Consider the following 16,535-nt stretch of genomic DNA (forward strand, 5'->3'; position numbering starts at 1 on the left):
ACATGTCGTTGGCATTTTAATTTCATTTGACCTATAATTCCTGATAAAGCAGCGTTTATGAGCGCTGAGCTGCTTTGTGTACAGCCCTTACTGGGGAAACCGCAATATTTCAGCGCTTCTAAAGCGCCACCTCGTGGCAGAGAATGAATTTGCATTTTCAACAAGCCTTTCTTGCTGTTTATGGTCAGATCAATGCAATTTACACAGCAAACACAGAGTTGTAAATGAGAAAGAAATTAATGTGCCTTCTAAAAATCTAAACAATTAAGAGAGTTTTATTTATACGTTTTAAATTGACAATTTATATGCTTGATTTATCCCTTTTCATAAAAATGGTCTAAAGGCTGAAATGCTGTTGTAAAATATTTTAGTTTTTGTGAAAAAAAACCTGTATCTGAACTGTAAATCATGTAATTTTATGGCTCAATACTGTATGTTACCATAGACATTGTCCAACCCCACTCGTACTGTGTTAATTTTACTTGTGCAGCTCTTAAAATGGGTCATAAATTGCCTTACCTTTTTTTTTTTATATTCTGCAGATACCCTGTAAATGGTAAAATAAATTCCTTCCTTCATATTTGTTGATATTGGTGTATTGCAAATATTTTTGATTGACATTTAAACTCCTATCTGATTTTCTATATTTAAAAAAAAAAGGTCTTTTTTTATTTGGGCTAGTTAAATTAATTTTCGGGCTACCAAAATCTGAAAAGTACCTGCCCGAAGGGCTACCAGGGATTTTGAAATTTTGCGAGCCCTGAGCTTGCACGGTCACTTTTTCCATATTACTTTGTGCCACTTTTTATTACAAAATATAATTTCCCATAATCATCACACTATAATTGCATGGTCTAATGACATTACTCCATTCCAGGAGTGAACACAAAGCACTCACTGTCTATGGTAAAACAACACAGTGTATGAGAGGAAGTGAGGCACACGGTGAGAAAAAAGCAGGTGGAGGAGTGATACAAAATGAAATGATGTGCATTCCTTCAAAAGAAAGAGTCAGTAGCTGTGTAGTCTGGACAAGATTGTACTTGCCTCTCTCAATGAATGTCACATAGAGAGAGAGCGAAAGAGTGAGAGAGAAAGAGAGAGACAAGCAATGTCAGAACAGGAAAAGGAAGTGGTAAGGCACCCCCATTGCTTCAGTTATTATCCAGGCACCCCCATTGCTTCCGTTATTATCCACCCCAATTTCAAATCTGGGAGCAAAGCCTCTTAACAATTTCACACTAACGAGGTTGCATGACATACAGGTGCTACGGTAGTATCACAGTGCCCAAGCCTCAAAATACCGGCAGTGCCACGGTACATTACTAAAGTAACGTGATGCATGTATGCCATGTACTGAATGAGAATATACTATCATGCATCAGATGCAGTACTTAATGGCATGTATTATTTGAGTCCAGTGTTTCATGCGCTATTCACACAAGATGCAAGATGGAGTGCAACAGAGTAGAAGAAAATTAGAGAATTTGACAGACATCTAGTGGCCAGACATCTGTACATAAGCCAACAATAAAAAAAAAATAGAGAGACATAATGTGAAAGCGAACCAACCGAGCACTACCAGTGACGAGTTTGGTGAATTTTTGAGAAGTTTGGGTTAATATTTATTACAGCAGAACAGCCTCCGCAATATAACTGCAGAATAAAAATGATCATGTGACACTAAAGACTGGAGTAATTGGCAGAAATTCAGATTTGCCATCTCAGGAATAGATTTTAAAAAATAGAAAACAGAAAATTATAACATTATTTCACAATGCTACTGTCTTTATTTTTCATTAAACATATGCAGCCTTGGTGAAAATAAGAGTCTTCTTTCAAACGCATTTAAAAATCTTACCAACCCCAAATTTTGAATGGCAGTGTATTCTATTATGATTGTGCAAATGGAAAGAGGATAACTGAACAGATTCAAGATTAACATGCTTGCTTTGAGATTTTTTCTACAAACAAGCTTGAACCATACAGATCATGTACATGGCCAATCCAACTGGCTTCGTGACAGGCTAATCATTCCAGCTTTTCCACTGAACTACAGTAATCAGGAATCTCTTTGTAATGGTTGTACCATCTAAAGCCATAAATGCCTGAAGCTCTTCATTGTTGACCTAAACCTGTTTGCATCTCAGTGACTTTGTATCTTCTTCCTGTTTTTCCATTATGATCTACAGTTACGTAAAACTGGACAAAAAGCTACAAGTATAATAATGCTTGTGGCCATTCCATGTGTCAGTCCTACATAACAGAATAATCTGAACTGTAATGACCTCTTAAAGGATTATACATTTTGACAGTGGTGCGTTTTAATCCAAATAAACTCAATAATGTGAATAATTTTTCAAAATGAAAGGAAACAAGAAATAAGAATGTTTAAATGTAACAAACACTAAGATGAAAACAGAGTACCATCACAGAGGAATACAGGCAGGTTAACTGATGACTGCAATTTCTTTTCAAATGCATCCAATAAATATGAACAAGGCTCACTCCATGAAGGTTAAACTAATCTAATCCCAGTTCACTCTAGCTGTCAGACAGTCGTAGCAAAGAACTACATCAAGACTAACGATGTTTCTTAAGTGCTCCTTGCCCAAAAATGTAATGGACTACGGTGGTTTTCTACACAACGAATTACCTGGAAGCCAAACATAAAATGTAAACAATGGCCTACATCAATTTACCTTGACATTCGCTTATATAACTACTACAAAAACAAACTAAGCCTGAAGTTAAAGCTACTTTATGTATGGACAAACACAAGGCTACAATTTGTACTCAGTTTATTAAAGCATATCAATACAATTCATAATAAACCCTATTTTTAGGGTTGCCAGGGCTTATCATAAATGTATCAAGCATTACACAGCAGTAGAGGTCAACCGATGTGCCGGTTTTGTCAATTAATCGGCACCGATAGATGACTGCTGGAACTATCAGCAAAAATCTATGCCGATAGTTTTTCCAGGTTGCGTCCATTGCTGGAGCGGGAAGGTCTGCTGTCATTATACAGTACAAGAGCAGCTTCTAGAGGTGGAATCACTTATGCCTCTAGCTGTTTGTTTTGACACGTGACACTGCGCTCTGCACAGAGCGGACACTTCAGATGCGGATTTAAAACATCGACAACTAAACAGTGTGTACATATTATACTGTAGTGCATGTTTTCATATCATTACTAAGTAATTAATTTGTTGACTAGATGCTGCATTAGTGGAGAAAAGGACAGCAGTATGTTTGCTATCAAGGCTGAGAAGATGCAAACATTAGCAGCACCTCAAGCGGTTAAAACAATGTGACCAAAACACACGCAAATCCGACCCAACTGTTTAATGTCACGATTGTTACCATCTATTTGCATCAGTTTACATCCAGCTGGTCACATGAATGCATTTGTTAGCCAGCGAAGTTGCAGATTTAAAGCCGTAACGCGAAAAAGCACATTGATAAAAATATAGCTGAAAGAAATCCTGCCGCGTCACAGAGCGCCACTCACACAGTTTTCCATTAAATTACATTATATTTGTCCCAAATATGTACATAATGACTTCACCCTAGGCTGTAACGTTGTGTATTTTTCAGTGAAACGTTGGTCTTTCAGTTGCTCCAATAAAGTCTGTATGCTTCACATAGAGAGCTGTAATATATAGATTGCGGTTCTTCTTTCCGTTTTGCTCTGTTTTTTTTAAATACCAAACTTCTAACTCATCTATGCCATTTTTTTTTTTTATCATTCTTGAAGTGAACTTTTGCCCGTTTGGTGAGGAAATAAACTGTTTTAGACTGCTGCTTGAACTGAACGCGACACGTCCAGTGTGTGTGTGACCCGATACCTGCGAGTTGTCCAACAACTTTTTGTCCAGTGTGCGTCTACCATATTTTGTTATTTTGATTAGATAATCATCAAGTGTTCTAGAATAGAAGCAATTAAACTGTGAGAGTATACATACAATATCAATATGTTTGTAATTTCAATGCTTTGGCCTTTGTGTAGATATTTAAAGATGGCCATCTAGTTAGAGTGCTCTAATTTCAACATCTACTAACGTATTTTTAAATTTTGAAGTTGCTGAACTATGAACTAATGAACTATGAACTAACTTTAATGATCAATATTTAAGTAATATTTAATATTAATATTTTTATTCATGTACAAAGTATGGTTCAGTACTGTTTTTTTTATAGTAAAGCACTATTTTATTTTTCATTCAGTATCAGTTTTAAAAACTATCGGTTGATTAATCGGTATTGACCAGTGTGGTCCAACCTAGCTATCGGTATCAGTAAAATCTACTATGGGTCCACCTACACAGCAGACAATTTAAGGGTTAAATTTGATTGGCTGAGTGGTGTTTCAAAAGTGCAGTTATTTAAAACAGCAGCACAGGGACACAGACCCCAGTATGTGAGTGGTGTAAAGTTGGAACAAAGCAAGGAGTATGTTTTCTGATAGTTAAAGTGTCAGTGTTTTTTCTTTTACGCGTAGAAGCAGAGCAGTGCGAGTTTGCTTGTGGCAGTTAGCAGGTTTTTAAAGGTCATAGCACCTGTGCATTCTCTTCACTTGGGTTTCTCTCAGTGAGTGCGAAATGCAAAACACATGGAATTAAAGCCCAGTGATTACAGAAGGCTTGGAACAAGAAGGGGAAATACGCTCCTTTCAGAAATACTGATCCAGATTCCAGACCAAGCTTTCTTTTTGTTTGATGCTTAGAAACACGTAAGAGCTGTTGCTCTGGTTTCTTTTGGAACGGTGTTAGTTTTTAGTACAAGAAATATAAGAACGGGCTAATTTTACCTGAAAAGAACTTACTATATACTAGTCTACCTGTGTACTAACTGTTTATAAAAGCAATATCATAAATCACAATAGGGCGAAATTTCAGCTGTGCTAATATGCAGTACAACACAGCTTTCTCTATATTGCTTAAATATTTATAGAATTCATGAACAAAAAATTCTGTTAGCTGAAAGGCTTTACATTTACAACTGATATAGCTCATTATAAATCTATGAAATTATTTACAGTATAGAGCTAACATCCTGTCATTGCTTATCAAGGCTGAAAAATCAATAACAACGCAAACGGTGGTGATGTTGACATTGCTTTTGCATGTGTAGCCCTTATATCTCGTCGACTCAATTCAACCAAAACTGTTTAGCTGTGACAGTTGCTCATTCAAAACATCTCGCGAAGAAGCTGCAAATAAAATCTTCGGTCTCTGTTGAAAAACAGAGGCGCGGGTCGACGGAAATAACAGGAATGCTGGCAAAGCTTACATTGTAGCCAAACAACATTCCTCTCGCTGAGCAAAAACAAACTGGCAGGATTTAATCGCTCGCCGATCATGATAATCAAGCATGCGAATATGCTCCCTCTGATGACAAATCACATCATCGCGCACCAAAAGACAATTAAATGCCTCAAAATCATATCAGATCCATTAATCTATATGTTTAATCTTAAACCTTACCTCTCCTAAAAGGTGAGACGAAGTGACAAGCGCCTCTGAAGGCTTCCTGTTCTAAAGTTGTTGCATGTCGTTGGAAAAAAACATTGTACGCGGAAGTGGAGAGTGAGACCAATTCAAGCGCGCGACGTTTGACAGCAGATACAAAAGCAGGACTAAATCATTCCTCTTTATGTGCGGATGATCATTAAATATGTTCAGTGATCCCCGAGTGCACTCGACTCAAAGCGGGGGTTGTTTTTTTTTGGAAACGTAACTTTTGCCGTCCACTGTTTCTTCCTGTGACTTGCGACCGCCAGAGGCCGAGAGATGTCGAAAAATCGTTTCATGTATCCCCGTATGGTTCCGTGTAGTGTTACACTAAATTTGTTCCCCTTCATTTGAATGGCTTTCAGAGCTTTTCAATGCGTGTTCAGGGACACTACGGCCCCCCGTTGCATTACATGTATTCACGATTTATGAATGTGTCCGTGCCAAGTCTGTGTTTGGAGGTAGAAATGTACCGTGAAACTCCACCATCCTAGCTTGCATTTTTCTGTATTTTTTTTTTTTTGTAAATACACTGCACTCATGTTGATGTTTGTATGCGCAGGAATGTGATCTATCTATCTATGAAGGTCTTTTTTGCACTTCCATTTTTCTAGATAATCTCTGAAATTCAGTGAATGTGGTAGCCTACTTGACAGGATGTAGGCCACCTCATGATGCTTTTTACACAGACAGAAACAAGTACAGTTCTTTTTTAATGGAATACATTTGATCTGAAATCATATATTGAACTCCAGAGAAAAATCCAATGCTCTCACAATTGAATCTCAAGAATATTGTTTATTGCTCTTGAAGATATTACTCTTTGCTCAATTTTGTTCTAGTAATCCTTTCTGTTTTAAATTTCACAATTAAACAAAGAAAATCTTTACTGTAAGGTAAATGGTATATATTTTTTTTTCAATGTGTACAAACACCTACGCAAAGTCCTATGTACAGCTGAAATCTCCTCTTGTACGGGCAAGTCAATGGCACCAACTGTCGTGTAACAAGTTCTTTCAAGTTCTTATCTAGAATGAGATAACTTACCAAAGAATCAGAAGAATATCTGGAAATATTGTTGCCATAGTTTGATAAAATCTTACTTGCATTTTGCTTTTGTATAAAATGTTATCTTTACCCCCCCCCTCCCCCAACTTGTCTGAATTGTATTTGAAGGTAATCTAATCAGAGTGTGTCATTCTGCTCCTATGTATTGTTTTTATATTCAAATCGGATGTTCATATATCAAATGTAATAAACATTAGAATGAACATTGGTTAAAGAAATTAGCAGATGCTGCGACTAATATTATTCACACTTGATTAATTACAGTACATCACCACTGGGTGAATTAATTATTGAAATTTGAGACTAGTGGCATAACTCAGTCCATCAGGATCATCTACTTGGAGGTATCTGGGGAAAATTTCCACAGGGCACAATTAGAAAGAGCAGATTTTTGTTTTTTTGCACACTTCCCTGTCTAAACTGCATTCTTATGAGCATGTGAAAAACAAGTGCTCTTTCTCTGTCATCTTTGGGTCACTACACATATATACTTAACCATTTTCCTGTCTCATATATCACTCTTCAGTTAGTTACAGAGTAAAATGACACCAATACAACTATCCCATATAGTAATAGTAATTAAACAATGTACACAACAATAAAATATATACAACGAAATAGATAAACTTTAAATATTCACTGGCATGAGTAGTATTGATTCTGTCACTCATTCTCAGGGTCATAAATGTTTTGAAAATTTTTAAGAAGACATGGACATGAAAATTGAAAGTGAACATAAATAAATAAATAAATAAATAAATTTCCCTTCAGAAACTATGAAAGGCTTAGATAAATATAACCACAAGATGGCAATGTTTGACCATATATATGTCTGAATCCCTTGGAATCAGCACAAAAAAACAAAACAAAAGTGCTTTATTGCAACACAACTGTATCGCCTTAAAATTACTATGAGTGTTGCCATTATTGCATTTTGCTTGTGTTACACTCTTCAGTTGAACACTGTATTGCAGAGCTTAGCATTAACTTATGGAAAAGTCTGAAATACACCAAACAGAACAAATTTACTGCCTGTTTCAGCAGGGCCAGAATGCAGTGCAATCTAAAAAGTGTGTGATAAAACATATGCATATTCCGTTACTGTGCTGTATTGGCTATACAATTTCTCATTTCCTACCAGAAATGAGAGAATGAAAATTCGAATTTTGATTTTTTTTGTGCTGCACTTTTACTCTCAGAATGACAAAAACTGCATCAAGATTCCCACTGTGCAAATCAGAAATTGAAGAAAGCAGAAATTGAAAGTTCTATTATTGGAACTGAATGAGCAAAGAATGGCTTCGGAGGACTCCAGAAAAGAAGAAAAAAAATGAAATGGGAATATACAGCATTATTTCACAAATGCAGGAATACACAGACACAAAAAGAGAAAGAGAGAACCTGCAAGACATCAAAAATCACACAACAGAACAAATTAACTGTTAGCAAGTTTAAGTGTCTTTGTTTCCCTGTGCCGGTCGATCATAGTGAGGGAAGGAGAGAGGGATGGAGGTAGGGATGATGGTGGAGGAGTCAGGGGTCCTAGTCTTTTGAGGGGATGCAGAGACACAGGTGGAGGAAGAGAAGAGAGAGGGGGCAAAGCTCCCCCGAGTCCCCCAGTTTTGGCCTCTAGAAGGTGTGAGCGACTACCCAACCCTGGTTCCTTCCCCAGAGAGAAGTCCGGCTCGTTCTCATTCTCCGAGCTGCAGTCACTCAGGTCTGTGATCTCCAGCTCAGAGTCAGACTCCGGATCCTGCTTCACACCCTTTCTCCGCTCAGAAGGGCTTTGACGGCCTCCTCCTCCACTTCCCACTCCAACTCCACCCAAACCCAATCCTAGGCCTAACCCCAAACCAAGACCTCCACCTGTTATGCCAATGTTGGTCTCCCCTCTTTCCCGGTCGCCCACACCTGTACCCCCGTTTCCCGGCTCAGTCCGACCCAGTGGCAAGTTCCCTGGGTACGGTGGGATGCAGAGTCTGAGAGGCTGACCACCCGCAGAGCCATTTGTTCCTCCCGTTTGACCACGTTCTGCACTGGTCGTGTCTCCGGGGGATAAGAGCGAAGAGAAGGGGTGTGACAGCTGAGACAGGCTGGATTGGAGCGGGTTGGGATAGAAATGTGAAGAGTAGAGGGAGCCTGGGGCCAATTTGGGACAGTTGTTCAGAGAAAAGGCCCCTGGGAGGTAGGGGTTGAAGCCCCAGGGGTAGTCAAAAGAGGGGTTCCGTGGGTAAGGACCCAAAAGGGATGGAGGTTTGGAGTAACAAGGAGCCCCTGTGGGAAAAATTGGGGGGAAAAAATGGAAAGGACACCAGTGTTAATTTTTAAGATCAGATGTTAGGGACATGACTGAGAACAGAGAATGTGAGGCAACTCTTTCTCAGAGAGAAAACTAAAAGGTTGTTATTGTTATGAATCATATATTCCAAAAACGTAAGAAAAAATTATATAAAAAATATAATATATAATAGTTTTATTTACATGTGAGAATATTATGATCATTTATTAATTGAATTGCTGAATTATCAGCAGCCATTACTCCAGTCTTCAGTGCCACATGAACCTTCATAAATCATTCTAATATGCTGATTTGGTTCAAAAACATTTCTTGTTATTATCAACATTAAAACAGTTTAATATTTAAAGTGTCTAATTATTAGTAATTAATTTATTAATTTAAATAATTAATTTTCTGTTTTCTACATTATTAATATAATATTATAAGATGTACGATAAAATAGAATGGAAATAGAAATAAGAAATCAGCCAGCTTATTTTTTCCACAAATTAATTAATAAATTATCCTAATATTCTCAAATGTACCTATGGGAGTTGATATTCCTTATTTCACACTCATAATACTTTACATGGTTTTCACAATGTTTTTGCTTCCATTACACACACATTTTCTTTATATGGTCCCCTTTACCTCTTCCTCGGTCTCCTTCTTCATTCCTGCCTACTTCACTTTCTCTACTTTTCTCTCCCTCTCTTTTTCTCTCCTCAGCCTCTCTCTGTGTTATTTGCTATGCAGGGCTAATTTGACAGTGCTAGAGTGTGTGTGTACGTAGGGCCAGAAGTAGCTGGCAGACACATGAATATTGAATCAGTCAGGCAGGCTTCACTTGCTTATGAAAACACAGTAATGGGCGCCCACAGGCCACAAACTGAAGCCTGCACCCTCAATTAGGGCCTTCCTGCTTGGGAAGGGATTAGGACAGGGGGTACACATGGGAGGCAGAGAGGGGTAAGAAGAGGAGGAGGGTGAAACAGGACCTCAGGACAAACAAAGTTGAAGGGGTGAGGGGGGGTTTTTGGAGTGGGGAGTCGCATTGACATACTCAAGCCCTCATACATTCTGATACACTGGTATTTCAGTGTACATTCAGAGCATTTGAAAAGACAATGGGTGTACATGACACCGTACCACTCTCAGAGGAAGTGCTAGTGCACAAATGCAAGTGTAAAATGCAAATGGAAACTAACCTTGTCAAGAACGTAGCGATTTCAGGGATCTCAATGTAAAAAAATACTACTGATAACAGTGTGAACTAATCACTTATATCTGATCCCACACTTATATACTTCACTTCACTGCTCTGAAAAACAAAGAACCTTTCCAAATTAACATGAATCCATCATTTTCTCTATTACAATATGTAAAATTTGTTGTTCTGTTTAATTTATGTCTCACCTGAGCCGAGGAAAGAAAAAGTGTCCAGTCTCAGCTTGTCCCCATCAGGCCCTGGGGCCCCTGCACTGCGCTCAAACAGAGAGGGCCCTCGACCTGATTCAGGTAAACGAGGGAATAAAGACTGAAGGGCCTGGGAAAGATGGAATGGAGAAAACACAGCGTGTCAGGATCCTTATTCATAGATCATCATTACACAGTGAAAAAGACTGAGTGAGAAGAATTATGTCAACAAATGACAGTGCATAAACAGTTTAAATGATGGAGTAACTTACTCAAAATTACAATACTGATAGGATAAATAATAATCTCGTCAATTTTAACAAATATTCTGAATTTTATAAATTAGTAACAATTTTATTTTGATGTTTATGTACTACTAAAAATTTGGAAGTCACAAAAAATGAAAATAAATGATGAACAGACCAAGAATTCGCTGCTGTAAATTCATCAGATGATGATAAGAAATCATGACATCTTTAACACTGTCTTGGAAATCTTTAAAAAATAAGAAAGTCTTGTCTTAAAGACTTCATAAGATGTCAGTCAGAGTAGGCCACAAAGAGATCCTGGATTTTACCTCCCAAAATGTGAAACCGCTTTTGGGAGCAGATTAGAAAAGGGTGGTGGTGGATAAAGCTCAATAAAGGAAACCTGGAAGTCATCGCAGGAATCTTAGCGGATGAACGCGGTAAAGATTTTCTCTCTCTCTCTCTGTATTTCGAAGCTATGTAATCTGGATTGCTTAACAAAACTGCATTAATGAAATGCCACTGATCTGACAGCCCCACCTTCTCTTTCATTTCTCACATGTCTTTCATTTTCAATCAATGGCAGTGATAAGTACGCCATCCCAGACAGAGATGAGAGGAAAGGGATAATGTCTTCTTTTGTTTTAAGGCTCCTTAACGCCATCTGTGACATTCTCTCGACTTTCTTCTTCACCTCTGGCTCTCTCTTTCCCTTCTCCTTCAGTCTCCTCTAGTCAAGATGTACAGCAGATAAATTTCTCATAGAATGACCTGGGTAGATATTTATTTATTGTTTGTACGGCTAAAATAAAGTCAGATTATTAATAAAAACAATAATTTTATTACTGCATTTTATGAGCCTACTTATTTTAACTTACCTTGTATTGCAAATTTACCACTCTTTATTCTTTTAAACCATTTATATTTTAAGGTGCATATTTTAAGTGAATTCAGGTTTCTGATTTGACTAAACCTTTATTGATAAAAACATTCTCAGTCTTTTTGTATTCAAACAGAACATTTAAATTTATGCTTTGCCCCTGGTATTCAGATGATAACTATTTTAGTTAATGTTTAACATTTACTGAAGGCAAATAAAACAGACAGTGGAAAAGAAATAAAATAAATACAAAAAACTAAAAAAGATACCTACATACTGACTGACTCTGTACAATCAATAGCCTGATCCCTCACATCAAAGCTAATACGGAGAGCCTTATACAGTATGGATAAAAAAAAATCCCATCAATCATTAAACACTGGCAATAGAGCTGTTATTATCACAGAGCACGTCAGCTCTTCAAGTTTTTGTCTGACTTCATTCTTCTGTTCTACCTAGCGGTTCATTCCTGTCTCTCATTATCTTGAGTTCTGTTTTGATGATATTATGCTCCTGTAAATGCACTGCACTTAATACATGCCATGTTTTTATTTTCTTTGTACCTCGGGGGTGACAGGGCTGCAGTCCGGTGTTGCTGCTCCTCCATTGAAGTGGTTCTGGGCCAACAGGAACGGAGAGCTGGCCATGTCCAGCAGTGGGTAATTCACCAGAACCACCTTACTGAAGTTGAACTTGTAGGTGAAGCGCTTTCCTTTAGTTTTGTGCAAAATGCGTTTATTGTAGTAGTACCTGCAGGATGGAGAACAACAACAAAAAAATACAAGAATAAGCTAAATGTTTCAATTTTGTCCTAATTCACTTGTGTCTTTCCAAATTTCTTTCTTCTGTGAAACATAAAAAAAAGATGTTTTGAAGAATGTCTCAGAGTTTTTTGTCTATACAGCAACATCCAATATTGTTTTATTTTTCAAGCCATAGATTTTTGGAACGACATGAGGATAAATAAATTACACAGATTTCATTTTCGGATGAACTATCCCTTTAAAGGGGGGAAAGGCAGCCTCCTCCTCCACCTGAAACAATTTCCAGGGTCATGGCCTTCATTCGGGAATGCCAGCCTTGTCAGCTTCCTGTTCAGCACAGTGATGACTGCTTAGATTTCCCTTAACATCACACAACCATGTATCGCTCAGTTGGAAATAAGAGATGGATCTGTCCTCTGAGTCTTTTCCCCTGACCATCACCCGTTCACGTTCATCATGAGTGTCAGAGCGCTTTGAGGATGCTCACCTATGCATGAGAGCGAGGCTCTTTAATCTCAGCACACTTTATGCTTGACTTCACCTTACTCGGGCCGGCAGCCTACACAAGTTCCCTAGATGCAATCTGCCGGCGCCATAATTTGTAAGCTTTTATTTTATGTGGCAATTGTGCCCCTTAATTGAGCAATTAAGCAAGGCTAATCAACGAGGCTAATTATGGCCTGTGCCTATTCATAACAATTAGCGGCCAGCGACAGCGTCTATTAAAGGGAGGTTGGGTGGAGGAGGAGGGAGGAAATCAGAGCGATAAAAGAGACGGGATGAGAAATGGATAAGTGTATTTGCATGAAAATGTTCAGAAGTACTTCAATCAGGGTCAAAGTTCAAACGTTAAAAGTTTTACATTGGAGTTTGGAGTTTGAAAGGAGATCTGATATAAGTTTGGTGAAGTACGAATCAATTTTAGACTTAATTTCAAAATCCGCATCGACAAGTATTCTTTATATGAGGCTCTTGCCGGAGAACATCCAGAATCCATTTAGATGTTCAAAGATTCCACAAATTGGACTGTATTGATGTTCTTCAGAGGGAAGGCAGCACTTAAAATATCCACATATTATCAAGCATGGAGGGGCCAATGCTATTATACAGGATATAATGTGAGGAAAAAATAAATGATGCCCCCCCATCAGATGCAAGATAAAAACACACACACAGAAAAACAGCCGAACAGACTGTATACTCAACAAAGCACACCATCTAGAATATACATATTGCATGAGAGAACAATAAAAGGCAGCAATTAAGCATTAACACAGAAAACAATCCTATGAATATGAAACATGCATGCTGTGCATACCTAAGTGCTCGGCTGAGCTTGTCGTAGTTCATGTGAGGTTTGCACTTCCGAAGGCCCCACAGTCTTGCCACCTCATCTGGGTCTTTGATCACAAATTCACCATAGTCTCCCTGCCAGGCAATCACCCCCTGATATTCCTCCTTCTGCAGCAGCTCCAGGATGAAGTGCCACAGCTGGATCTGCCTGGAGCCTGGGCTTGATTCTGGCTTATAGGCCCAGTCTGGGAAGGCGATGCCTGAGGAAAGGGAGGCGAGTAAGTGAAAGGATTTGGATAAGGCCTGTTGGTTTTGTTACTTGCTAAAAGCATTTCTTAAATAACTGATGAAGCGATGGGTGTTTTGACAGGGTATTTTAATCCTAGGGAGTAGTTAGCCTGTGTTTTAAACAAGTATATGTAAGATAACTTTACATTTTTGAAAAAAAAATCTTTAAATTGGTATATGTACCAGCTTATTGTTCAAAATGTAGCAACAGCTTACTGACATATAGGAGCAAAAATTGATTATCAGTTCTACCTGTTGTATGAAACTGTATTTGAACTTGTTTGGCAGAGCTAACAAACTGTGAGGCTATATGAATCAGTAGTGGGGATTTTTAAGCGATTATTTCTGCAGGTTACATCGTCACACCAGTAGGTGGCGACAAGAGGGTGTTTTTATTAGTGAGTCATTTGAAACTTTCATTCATTTGTCCAAAACACTGATTCATTCAGCGACGAAACTACTGACTGGGTGCGCAGGAAAGCTGAAAAATCGGAGAATGCATTCCAAGGTAGGAAGGCATCAAGGCACCTCCGAATCCAATGTTAGCTTCACTTCCTTTCTGTTGATATGCCTTCATTTGGCATTGCTTCATTTGATCGATTTTTGAAGGCAGCATATGCATCCTTGGCTGCCTTTGATATATCATAATCCTGTGCTCCATTCCGTGACATTTGAGCCAAAAATAATTATGGCATCTGAAAGCTATGTTTAGTGGCCAGTTTATATGTGAAATGTATGTTTTCAACGTGATCTCATGATAATTCGTATGTATTTTACGTAAAATGTGGTTCTATAAAACGTACATTTACTTACGTTTTTACAGGCACTAAAACGTACAATACTACCGGTTTATTGAATCGAACTGTCCGAAAGAACCGGTTCGAGGAAAAGAACCGAACTTCCCATCACTACTGCGAGGAACAGACCCAAATCCAAGCCTTTTTTCGACGATCTTCTTCTCCATCCCGAGCAGCGAGTCCACTGTGAGCAGCAAAGCCCGCGCTGACTGACGCGCTCTTTACAAATTCAAATGTTCTTAATGATATAAAATATACGTAAATATTTTTACGTTTTTTAGCTAAAAATACGTAGCGATTTGTACGTTTTAAACGTTGAAATACGTCTAAATTGTACGTTTTAGCATTAATAACAACGTACAAAAGTACGTTTTGTGCTTGTAAATGTTACGTATTAATACTTACGTATAAACATGAGACCAGGCTGATGTTTTTGACCAACTTATTCCACTTTTGATGTTACTTCTAGCGAGATAGTAATTAATTATTAGTTTAGTTCTCACCAAAGCTTGATGTTTTGTTGTAAATTGTTAAACCGTTACACCGGACACGAGACAAAAGACAATAGATCCCTTTATAATCAGTGATGCTGTCTACACTGGATGCGACACGGCAAGTATACTGATGCCTCGTTATATTTATGACATACTGACACAAAGTACAAATTATTTGCAATGGTCACTTCCAGTCGCGTCCAGCCTGTCTGAAATCAGTTTGGTGAGGGGCCTTCATGCACAAATGCTGCTTGCAAAGTCATTGCGAGGCAACAAGTCAGCACCCTAAACTTCTAGACGCAACCACTCTCTTAAAGTGAGTCATTGAATAATTTACTCAAACGATTTGTTCAAAACACAGATTCATTCAAGAATTAAACACTATTTCTGAGGCAGAATCGTTGGAGGATCGAAAATAGGCAAAGAAACTGGCAATAGACCTTAGTCAGGTTAGACGGCATATTTAATTTAATACGGATGAAAACAAGGCTGTGGAGCATTTACTTGCGTATACACTGTATGAAGGTCCTAGATTACGTCCTTTTCTCCAATTCACAACTTTCAAAACTGTTTTATGGAGCTTTTGTCTACTGAAAGTTTGTTTTTGGAAGGACATTTCATCAACTGAACAATCGGTATGTTCATGTTGTTAAACAACAGTACAATCAATTGAATGCACTTCTATCCCTCACAGCCTCACTTTAATTCCTGTCAAAAATTAAATATGATGCTACCCTGACTATAGTCAATATTGTGTCTAAAATGTAAGTTGCTCAATATGAATTTCTATTTGAGAAAACTGCAGTATAATAGCATATCACACTCACAGTCATGCTGTTGGTCTTATTAGTGTGATAATTAGCTTAAATATGTATCAGAGCTTTGCTTTAAAAATCAATGTAACATCTATGCATTTGTTTCTACTGTCTGTTTCTACTGTCTTGTCATGATGGTGGTCTTCATACAGAACCTCTTCAAAAAAAAAAAAAACTCTTCCAGTGTCTCACCTGGTGTCCAGAGTGTTGGGACTGGTGGCGTGAGCAGCAGGTCACTAACACAGTTACAGTCCATACCTCCACTACACCTGCATTCACACACAAACCAACAACATTTGAGTGTAAACCATTTGAAGTTAGAACAAAGAACTCAAGACTAAAGTCTAATGCATAATACTTTGACTCAACAAATATGTGTCATGTGCTTGCGGACTCATTTCACCCACTACACACCAGTGTGTCAGAACATGCTGTTATAAACCATGAGGGCATGTCAAATACCAGTGGCCTCTAAAATCAATCAATGCCATTTCATTTGAAGGGTTTCTTTAAATATGGTTGCCGAAGGCTGTCCCTTCAGCCATGCACAAGATCACTGAGCATTTTTTCTCAAAGAGCAATGTTCAAAAGACTCTCATGCTGAACACATGACAGTGTGTGAGGCCCTCAAGCAATTAGTCCTTATAGTTTCTCAAAGGTATTTCTTTGATAAAGTGC

General features: G+C 38.1%; 2 protein-coding genes across 8 annotated transcripts in view; both read right to left on the minus strand.

Moving 5' to 3' along the window:
- Positions 1–5,789, minus strand: part of arhgef1 (Rho guanine nucleotide exchange factor (GEF) 1) — a 42,885-nt gene extending 37,096 nt beyond the window's left edge. For all 7 annotated transcript variants that reach the window (XM_016445924.1, XM_016445923.1, XM_016445922.1 and 4 more), the window contains exon 1: positions 5,490–5,789. The gene's annotated coding sequence lies outside the window, so the exon portion shown is untranslated. The remainder of the gene's footprint in view (positions 1–5,489) is intronic.
- A 1,824-nt stretch (positions 5,790–7,613) lies between these two features.
- Positions 7,614–16,113, minus strand: LOC107657604 (ETS translocation variant 3-like protein). The gene is made up of 5 exons (XM_016445758.1): positions 16,050–16,113; positions 13,489–13,723; positions 11,970–12,156; positions 10,279–10,408; positions 7,614–8,858 (listed from the first exon to the last, which is right to left on the minus strand). The coding sequence occupies exons 1-5, from the start codon at positions 16,111–16,113 to the stop codon at positions 8,020–8,022; spliced, it is 1,455 nt and encodes a 484-aa protein (XP_016301244.1). The 3' UTR covers positions 7,614–8,019.
- Between the last annotated feature and the right edge of the window lie 422 nt (positions 16,114–16,535).

Source organism: Sinocyclocheilus anshuiensis, unplaced genomic scaffold (assembly GCF_001515605.1).
Source record: "Sinocyclocheilus anshuiensis isolate Anshui unplaced genomic scaffold, SAMN03320099.WGS_v1.1 scaffold43, whole genome shotgun sequence".
Taxonomy (NCBI): Eukaryota; Metazoa; Chordata; class Actinopteri; order Cypriniformes; family Cyprinidae; genus Sinocyclocheilus; species Sinocyclocheilus anshuiensis.

Excerpts from the sequence above, each read along its gene's own strand:
- LOC107657604 (XM_016445758.1), bottom strand. The coding sequence starts at position 16,113 with ATGGACTGTAACTGTGTTAGTGACCTGCTGCTCACGCCACCAGTCCCA. Across the intron at positions 10,409-11,969 it reads GCAGCCCTGTCACCCCCGAG|GCCCTTCAGTCTTTATTCCC; the intron begins GTACAAAGAAAA and ends CATCTTTCCCAG. Across the intron at positions 8,859-10,278 it reads TTTTTCTTTCCTCGGCTCAG|GGGCTCCTTGTTACTCCAAA; the intron begins GTGAGACATAAA and ends TTTTTCCCACAG.